General features: G+C 48.4%; 1 protein-coding gene across 1 annotated transcript; it reads right to left on the bottom strand.

The window, feature by feature from the left end:
* Window positions 1–968: 968 nt before the first annotated feature.
* Window positions 969–1,790, bottom strand: LOC120840408. Its single transcript, XM_040210926.3, has one exon. It carries the CDS (start codon window positions 1,788–1,790, stop codon window positions 969–971), a length of 822 nt encoding a protein of 273 aa, XP_040066860.3.
* Window positions 1,791–10,169: the final 8,379 nt, after the last annotated feature.

The raw sequence follows: 10,169 nt of genomic DNA, 5'->3' as shown, positions 1-10,169 counted from the left end.
GCAATATTTTAATTACAGTTAGCGGGAGCATGGGACTACGTGGAATCTAGCAGCCCGGCGCACAACTGCAGCGCAACCGTATCGCTGCTTTTCTGGTTAGGCTTTTTGATGTTGTATTGCATTTTTGTATTATTTCGAAATAACTTTATTGTTACTTATTTATTGTTTGCACACAATGAGTGGCCGAGTGTGTTAACGCACTACAGCTTGGTGCATGTGGAGCGAAAGCTTGTGCTGCGGAAACCAGGGACACTAAAGTTAGTCCCCTCCTCTATTCGTTTCAATCTGGATGAGCACCGCATCATTGTGTATGTTTTAAGCTTTCAGGATTCTGTGCATTTTATTTAAATTATTTATCAATATTTATTCTGGTTAACTTCACTGGAGTACAAATTCTGGTATTTGTAGAGCCTCGGCTTATGTATGAGACATCTTCATGTTTGTTAAATGTGAAAATTGTAACTTTTGGGCCAATAAGCTCCTAGATCAACCTATGTGTCTGTTGTGAATGAAAACTATTGTGAATGATGTGGGTATGTGCAATATTTTATTGACAATAAAAGGGATAGTAACAGCTCATGTTTCATTCAAGAACTTGCATTTCTGAGATACTACTAGGTTTGAGGCTGCTACTCCAAGATTTCCATCCATCGGAATCTTTGTAATAATATGAGCATCACTCATTAAATTTCACTGAAAAACATAAACACACACACATACAAGCATAAAAAAAAAACGAAGAAGGATTGCATTAAAATAAAACCATGAAGCACACAAGATGCCCAAAAATTCTATATGTGCTCACTATTATTAGAGATAGGTTACCCTTTTTTTGTAATAAGGGTTTGGAAAGAGTCTCTTTTGGTGGTTACAAACAAAATTGGAACTGAAAAAAAAACAAAAAAACAAACCCCTCTGAATTCTAACAATATTGTATTCAAACCTCGTGGCCTAAAAAAAAAAAACTCCTACATGAACTTGTTATCCGCCAGAACAGAAGGGGATAAATTGGCTAAGCCACATGCAATACTGAGCATGTCATCAGCTAGTGGCACCATGTTCCAGGGCATCTTCTGGGACACCATCTTCAATAGCTTAATTCTTTGAATGACCCTTTCCACGTGAACTCTTGCCGCAGCTATATGCTTAGTGGCAAGAGCTTCAGCCTTGGTCAACTGCTTTTTGGCATGCAGGAAGGGGGGCCTCACTACAGCTATAAGCCTCGATTCGCATGTGGCGTCTATAAGAAAACCTTTGTCAACCATGATGTGGTCGATGCCAGGCAACAACTTATCAACTAAACCACTCTGGTCGAAGATTACCTTGTCTGAGGCCCGCCCTCCGTAACCACTACTTAGGTACGTAATCAAGCCACTGGGTGAAACACCTATCATGAACTTTACGGTGTGTCCCTTTTTGTAGTGCGAATACGTGCTTATTCGACATTTCAGGCACTTTGGCCTCCCAACAGGGATTTCGGTACAGTCCAGCACAATGCGGACGTGAGAAAACTTCTCGAAACACGTCGGCATGTTGTGCAAAACCTCGTCCTTAGAGGGCCAAGTTATTGCGCATTTCAAGAATTCTGCAAGGACCTTTGTTGTCTGCTTCACAGTGGTGCTTACCGTGGATGGGGACACACCAAACACATTAGAAAGAAAATGAAATGTCAGAGCATGCTTGAAAGCCATCATGGTCAAGATTATTCTGTCTCTCGCTGGCAGTACAGCTCTTGATGATGTGGGCATCTTTTCAGACATGAGCTTCTCCAAAGCATTGAGAAGCTCCATGTTGGGGAGGCCAGTGAAAGAACACACATTTCCTTGATTGACCATGCGAGAAAAGTTCTCCCCAAAGTCTCCACTTGACACTTGTACGCCTTGGTCGAGGAGAACTACTGGGGATGGGCGAGGTCTCTCCAACAGCACTGGAGATTGTAGAGGAGCATCTTCCTCTTCAGCGAAACTTGCGCCGTCCTCTTGGTCAGAATGCGTTTCTGCTTCGCAAAGTGCAACCTAGGACAAAGTTCAAGCATTTGTAACCAACTTTAGTGTCAGTGGTGTGAAGACATAGTTTGTGTCAAGCTAAGAACTCAGCAGAAAAAGTCACTCAGAGGAATTCATATCTCTCTGCCAGCCAATCGTTTCCCCTCATTTTCTCACATCACGAAACAAACCTTTTCAACATAGTGCACATTGTTTTGAACATTGGCTTTGCCGAGGGTGCCAGTTTCTGCAAGTGATTATTCTGCCTTTTACTTCAGCATTGTACTGGTATCTGCTTTAGCGTGCGGTAGTTTCTGTGTGACGATGTGAGACTTCAATGGTCACGTGGATGTTTATGACTTGGGGTGCAGCGGAGGGGGAGGGGAGTGAAAATGCCTGTCTATATTATACAACTGGCTGGATTTTTTTTGGGGTGGAGGGGGGCTAAAGTCTCATAAGCCTCCCCCCTGGCTACGCTGCTGATGTCGCAGTTGAAGTGTTTAGTTCCCTTGCTCAGACAGTCATGTAAGCCATGCCCACCGAGAGAACACCTCCTAGATAAAGCCGTAGTGCTGATAGAGATGTCATCAGAGAAGGCCAACGCTGGGCACAGATTGGACACGACAATTGCGTCAACATTTGGCTCAAACTTGACTCTAAGCTGAGCGCTGACGCAGCACTTGTTTCTAATGTGTCCAGTGTTGGCCTACGCTGGTGACGCATAAGTGTTAGCACCACTGCCTTGTCTTTTAAGTGATGTCGGTCAAGACCAGCAGAACCTTCGTCCGTGCCGGTGGCTTCTCTTCGTCCGTTCAGTCTTCGCCCTGAGACAAGTATGTCGCAAAATTGTCGCAGTGTGTGCATTTCTGTACGATGGTTTCTGTGGCGTGCCGAGAAAAAACGCTGCGGTCTCCACTGTTGATGCGATGTGCTGCGTGAGACACTCATTTAGAGGGGGGGGTCCGGATGTCCGGACCCCCATCTTGATTTCTGCATGTGTAAAATTTAGGGCGTGGAAACGAAGGGGTGGGGGGGGTTCCTCAACATATGGTACGCAGTCCAACACCTGACCCCCCCCCCCCGCCCCTCCCCTCTGGAAATTCCTGCATCCGCCTCGTGACACTACCGCCATGCTGGTGTCAGCAGAACAAAAATAAGCCAGCACCGTCTTGCTGGCTTACCAAACTTCTTTTGCTCCCCTGTTCGATTTAATAAATGTAGAATGCTCCGTAACAATGCCTTCAAAGCGGTATTTATTTTTCCGCAAACTTAGCCCCTTTGCAAGGCCTCATTATTGTGATAAGTGGGATGGTAAATCAGGTAAGCAGCGGTTAGTAACAATTGTGGCCTACAGTCAACCTCGATGACACTGGTAGGAAATCTTTAGGCACTTTGCATCATGTGAATGATGCAGTTACTTTTGCCACCTTGCGGCAATGACATTCTGCTCGATTAATAGCGTGCTTCGCTCCCTTTGCTCGCACTACTTTTCAACAGCGGAGGCACTTGCAATGGGCACATTGCACCTGTGGGGTGGAGCATCTACTGAGTTCTTAACCAATCACTGACCATAATACATGTGGCAGGCACGTAGATCCTGGCTACGTGCCTCACATGTGGTGTGTGACCACCAGTCTGAAAGAGAGGTGCCGTCATATGCAAGACTATGAAAGTAAACTGAGCAGAAGAAACAACTTGGGGTGAAACAGGCATGCAAATTCAATATCTGACATGGATATACCTTGGCTACCAAAGGCTTTACTGCTGCCCTCTTCTTGCGCCGCTCCTGGCGGCTGTCGTCTCGATCCTTGGCTTGCCTCTTCTTTTCCCGATTCTCCGTTGAGAGGATGGGCAAGTTTTGGGATGGCACCACTCCTCTCTTAAGGCGGCGCCTTTGACTTCCATGCTCTGGCAGAAATAAATAAAGATTACAAAATTTTGTAATGGTAAATCTGGCAATTAATACGAAGGACTGACTGGTCAAACAAAACACCAAGGGGAGGGAAGCTGGCAGAAGAATGTCAAGAGGGAGCTTTTGGTAAACCTTAGAGCAGCGTGCCAACGTTTCATTAGGAGATCTAGATTCTTTAAACTAACGGGTCAGTTTAAAAAGCAAACAAACAGACTTTTAAAGTTCACGCCATCTACTGTAAATAAGTCGGTTGGTTGCACTGAACATATCGAGGGAATATTGTGCTACTGAAGCTGCAACATTCTTGGCTTGTTAAATTCACAGTTCAACATTAAGATTGCCCATTTGGACGTCAAGCCTTTTCACCTAAAGACTGCTTCAGGCTGCATGAGCGCACACCCACTTTGTATCAATTTCGTTCACACGCCCTCAAACCGTACTTATCCGAAAATTTTCGGTAAATTTTCTTACCCTAGCGGTAATACTGAAGCGCCCAGCGCCACCGAAATGCTCAAAATATTTGAGATTGACAATCGGGATTTCGGAACCCATCGCTTGCGCTCGTCGCCGTACAAGTTTCTTCGACCGCACGTTTTCGCGAGCTACGAGACAAGCGACGGCGACGAGGGCGACGACGGCCAGTCGCTCCCGCCGCATGGAAGCGACGGGAGCATGCGACCAAAGCGATGACAGTCGTTTTCTAGATACAAAAACCGAGAGACGTGACGAGCATGCAAGCGATTTGGCGAGCGACGAGACAAGCGAAGGCGACCCCCTTCGCTGTCACTCGGTCAGTAACGCGACGAGGCGTACCGCACGAAAGCAATGGGAGCAAGCGACCAAGGCGATGAGTGAAGTTTTCTAGAAATCCAAAAACCGAGCGAGGTAGATCTACGTCGCTCGTCTCATCGCTCGCTAAATCACTTACATACGGTTCAGCCGCCGCTCGTCGCTGACCCTCTTCGCCGTACCCGTCTCGTCGCGGTTCAGCCTAACCTATGACGCCGTCACGCAAGATAAATATGAAGCACGACAAATTCGCACACTTACCTGGAAGGAAGAAGTCTCCCGGTAAAAAATGCCGCGAGCACACAGTCATTGTATCGGTCACCGTCTTTCCGATCCGAAGGAGGCGCACCCACTCCTCACGTCGGTTCACGACGTCCGCGCCCCTGCGGCACGTTTCCTTGGCGCTTGGAAAGCGGTGAAACGAGAAAGCATCGTTCTTCCACGCCGCAGCAGTGCACTGAGGCACAGAACAGTGTCAGTTGCATTTGGAAACGGCAACTTCTGAGCCACTATCGAGAGTTCCACTTTGATCCGCCATAGCATCTTCCCGGGAGCGGCGGGGATTGGGGGGGGGGTGGACCCTCACTAGGCCGGTTTCGATTTTCGCCGCGAGAGGGCGAGCAACGAGCTGTATTCGCGAATAGGCCTATAGCTGGAGGCTTTAGTTCTGTCTTTTCCCGGTTTGAAGATAGGGATGACAATAGCCTTTTTCCACACGCTCGGCAGCTTCCCCTCTGCCCACACTCTATTGAAAAACTGGAGGAGAATGACGAGGAATGCTTCAGGCAGATGGGAAATCATCGTGTAATGAATGTCATCAACCCCGGGAGATGTTGCTTTTGCAGTGGCAATGACTCGACGCAGCTCAGTAAGAGTAAAAGGCCGGTCATATTCTTCGGCACAGCTATCAGATCGGCGGATTGGGTCCTTCTCAGCTTTGGTTTTAAAGTGTAAAAACTTTTCCGTATAATTCTTAGAGCTGGAGACCTGCGCAAAATGTTTACCCAGTGCATCAGCCTGTTCCTGCAAAGATGAAAACGCCTCTCCATCGTCGGCTGATAGCAGGGGGATTGAAAAGTGGGTGTAATCACCATCCATTCGCCTTACCCTGTCCCATACAATTTTGGCTGGAGCAAAACTATTAATGGAGGAAGTATACGAGTGAAAGGAACGGCGTTTCGCTTGTCTCCTGACGCGTCGGGCTTCTGCTCGCAGGCGCTTGAATGCGAGAAGGTTTGTGGGGGTGGGATACCGCCGAAACTTTGCCCAAGCGCAATTCTGGCGGTTTCTGGACTTTCGGCACTCCCTATCCCACCAAGGCTTTGGGCGCTTGGGTAGCTACCCGAGGTTTGTGGAATAGCAGCAAGAGCTGCATCAACAATGGCAGTTGTGATGATTTCATTTTCTTCTTCAATAGAGTGTGCTACAGGCAGGACAGAAGACGTTACACATTCCTGGAAAAGTTCCCAGTTTGCTATAGAAAGTTTCCATCGAGGAGGGCAACAGGGGAGAATAGGTGGGGGCTCTGTGGGGATGAGACGGATAGGGAAGTGGTCACTGCCGCGTGGGTTATTCAGGACAGTCCAGGTAAAATTTGTAAACATGGACGAAGAAACAATGGATAGGTCTATGCAGGAAAAGGAGTGGTGAGTTGAGCTGAAATATGTGGCCTCACCAGTATTTAGGAGACTGGCAGCTCTTCGGGAGAGAAACCTTTCTATAACAGATCCTCGGCTGTCGACCCGTTGACTTCCCCAGAGCGGATTGTGGGCATTAAAATCTCCTAGGAGAACATAGGGTTCTGGAAGCTGGTCTGCAAGGCTTTCAAGATCAGTCAGCGTCAGGGAAGTTGAAGGGGGTATGTAGAGGGAGCATATGCTAATAAGGCGATCTAACATCAACCGTACTGCGACCGCCTCCAGAGAAGTGTTCAAAGAAATTTCAACAGCTGGTACCGTTCCGTCCACAACAATGGTAACTCCTCCGGAACTGCCAGACGTTGTTATGCGATCTTTGCGAAAGACTTGAAATGATCGCAGGAAATTACTATTTGATGGTCCCAAATATGTCTCCTGGAGACATACTGCAGAGGGTGTGTACTCCTGAAGCAAGGAGTAAACATCATCCAGGTTGTGAAAAAGTCCTCTGCAATTCCACTGTAAAAAGCCTCCTGCCATAAAAATGTGCTAAGCTAAAAGGGGCGTTAGGAATGTGGACCAAATTTTAAAATCGCTAAAACTGAATAATAAAATTAATATTAAAAAGCAAGTTTATTCTGATCTCAAAATATTTATCACAATGCAATACACATAAAAAAGTAGACAATGTGAAATTGGAGTGCTCCAGAATTAAAATATATGGGGTATATACATGAAGAAAAATGCATGGGGTGAAATTAAATGCCTTGGGTAGAGGGTTCATTTCGGAGGCTTAACAGGCGTTTTTGCTTTGTTCTTGGGTTTTGGGGTCTGCCAATCCGTGTCTTCGAAGTCAGACAGGTTTGTGGATGGATCAGCAGCCTCAGCTGCCACTTCCATCTCCCTAGTTTCGCAGGCAGGTTTGCCTGCAGGCTTCGGTTGATTGGGTGTTCGAGAGGGCGGTTGCCGCCCTTGGCCCGATCCACAGGGAGGAGTGGAGGAGGAGCTGGGCAAATTGTCCTGCTCCATCGGTTCCACTCCATTAGAGCCAGGGGCGGTGCAAGAGTCGCGCCGCTCCCTAGAAGAAAAGCCCCTCCCAAGCGAGTTGGAGCGAGGGCTTCGCTCCTTCTCCCTCAGGGAGGGTCCAGGAGGGACAGTGGACACGGCTGCCGCCGTCCCACTCTGTGAGAGGGCAGCTTGCGTGCTCCCTCGAGGTGTCTGAGGGGGCAGCTGCCTGCGTTCAGGAGTTGGGGCCTTGAGGGCCACTGCCAGCATCTCTGGCGAGACCTGGGTGGCCCTCGACTCCGAGCGTGGTGCAGGGCCCCTGCGCACCACCTCGGCATAGCCTCCCTTTGAGAGAAACGACAACCTTTTCTTAGCCTCTGGATATGTGATATTTTCCTTGGCTTTTAGTGAAAGAATTTCTTTTTCTTGTTTCCACAGAGGGCAGGTGCGGGAGTAGGCTGGGTGTGGTCCACTGCAGTTACTGCAGCGGGCCACTGCGTCGCAGACGTCAGCGACGTGGTCCTGCCCTCCGCACTTCGCACAAGTCTCTTTTCCTCTGCAACTCCGTGAACTGTGGCCAAATCGTTGGCAGCGAAAACATCGTTGCGGGTTGGGGATGTAGGGACGAATGCGGCAGTTCAGGTAGCCTGCTTTGATTGTTGCGGGAAGAGCATGTTTCTCAAAGGTCAGGATGACGTGTCTTGATGGGGTTTCTCTGCCATCTTTTCGGAACATTATGCGTTTTGCGGCGACAACACCGGCGCCTTTAAGTCCTTCAAGGAGTTCTTCTTCACTTGTTTCCAGAAGGTCTTCCTCGGAAAGAACTCCACGGATGGTGTTGAGTGTGCGGTGAGGACTCACCGACACTTTCACATCTACAATGTTTGTTAGCTTACATAAAGCTTCGCTATGAAGTTTTGTATCCACCTCAACAAGGAGGTCTCCAGAGTGCAGTTTCTTGGCTTTATACGAGAACCCGATAAGGTGTTCCAGAACCTTCGACACAATAAAAGGAGATATCTTTGCAACGGGTTTTTGTTCATCTAAAGAATGAACAACAAAGAACTTGGTAAAGTTTTCCACAGGAGGGTCTTTTTCGATGGTTTTGTGCTCAAGGCAGCGCCTTTTCCAGGGCTGTCGTGAGCTGGGTTTAGGAGGAGGGGCAGCCATAAGAGGCGGAGAGTGTTCAGAACCTGTGGTATGCCGCCCACCACGGAGCCCAACAAGGGAATAGTTAACGGACCATAACAAAAAGGGCTTTGCTGGAACCGTTAGACTATTAGCACTGCCCAGGTACTATAACCAAGTGTGGTTTTGGACAAGGGGTCTGTCGCCACCCAAGGTTAGCCCTTGCCGCCAAAGGAGTTGAAAAAGGAAAGAAGAGAAATGAGAAGATGTGAAAAGTATGAGAAGACAAGGGCGAAAGAAGGGAGGGGATAGTAAAAGTGGTGACTAGGCTGAATCATCCTGGTCGAGCCAAGCCAGGACTCCCGTCTACGGGAAGCGGGGGCCGAAGTGGTGTATTGCCTCGCCCGGGGGGCCCCGAAGGGTCCAAACCTACCCCGGGCTCGGCTCAACCACCAGGATGCCCTTTTCCCCGGACACGGGAAAGCCACGTACAGCCAGACGTGGGCGGGCGAACCCGCATGGCTCGGGGTCCGTGTGACGCCACTCTCCAAACACCTGCTTTCACAGGTGCCCCCTGCGGGGGGTACGAGGAAGTACCTCCATTCCACAGATAACATTAATCAGTGACAGCAAGTTGTCTAAACCACTCCACGTTAGGTTCTCAGACGTAACAAACGTCATTACCATGGCCAACACTTCTGCCTTGCTAATGTTGGACATCGGCAGAATTACGTGCCGCAAGCTTTCAAAGCAGCACGCCACAATCTGTGCTGCATCAGGAAACGAGTCGTCCTGAAGGCCTTCATCGGGATCATCGTTCACGTCGCCACGCTCGATGTCCTGCAGGTTATTTGCGTCCACCTTGTTGAACTGTGAGGCATCTGGATACAAAGTTGTAAAGGGTACGTCTTCACTTACTTCTTCAGTCGCTGCACGAGTCGCACTGTCAGTACTCAAGTCCGTTGTAGCAGCTGGATTGTCACTAACGGGCTCGCTAGATTCACGGGGTAGGCTGCTCCGGTAGTGCAGTGTCGATGACGGAACATTAAAAGGTTCATTTGGTTCCAAGTACACCTTCTTGGATCGTTTATTTTGTGGTTCGTCCAACGGCAACTGTTTGACAGACATAATAGCGCGACTGAACTTCGAACCACTTCGCACTTCCCAAATGCGATGCCGGTGAAGCAGGTGAAGCTAATGGTTGTTTCGTGTTGGATTTGTATTTCACTTCATCGGGTTGCCGTTGGGTGGTTGATAAAAATAGCAAAAACACAAGTCAAAAGTAGATTATAAATGTCGTAAAGCATATTTCAAGTTATTTTTTTTTAGCAAGAGACGTTTAAAGTTGGGGCTTGCTGTAGAATGCATCGTTAAAAATCGCTGACTGCTCGTATATAATGAATTTTTTATCGAAGTGTTGCCGCCAACGCTAACACTGGTTAGGAACAGACGCGTGCGGCGTGTGAGCGACGCGCCGCCGCCGCAGTCACGCCGCTAACCGATTCCACAAACATTATCACGCCGGCGCATCGTAACCGCGGCGTACATTATTGCTTGATATTGGTGTTTTCTTTTTTTAACCATTTTCGTGTTTTATTTGTGCAAGTATTTTTTATAACATTGTTTCTCCTCCGCGCCGCACCGCCGCCGGAAAAAAAAACAAAAAAAAAACGCCGGCGCGCCGCCACCGGCAGTTTCTGACCGGTGGTGAAT

The sequence above is a fragment of the Ixodes scapularis genome, unplaced genomic scaffold, assembly GCF_016920785.2.
Source record: "Ixodes scapularis isolate PalLabHiFi unplaced genomic scaffold, ASM1692078v2 PGA_scaffold2__306_contigs__length_199485367, whole genome shotgun sequence".
Classification (NCBI taxonomy): Eukaryota; Metazoa; Arthropoda; class Arachnida; order Ixodida; family Ixodidae; genus Ixodes; species Ixodes scapularis.
Note: the sequence above shows the minus strand (reverse complement) of the source record. Positions and strands in the feature narration are given on the sequence as shown.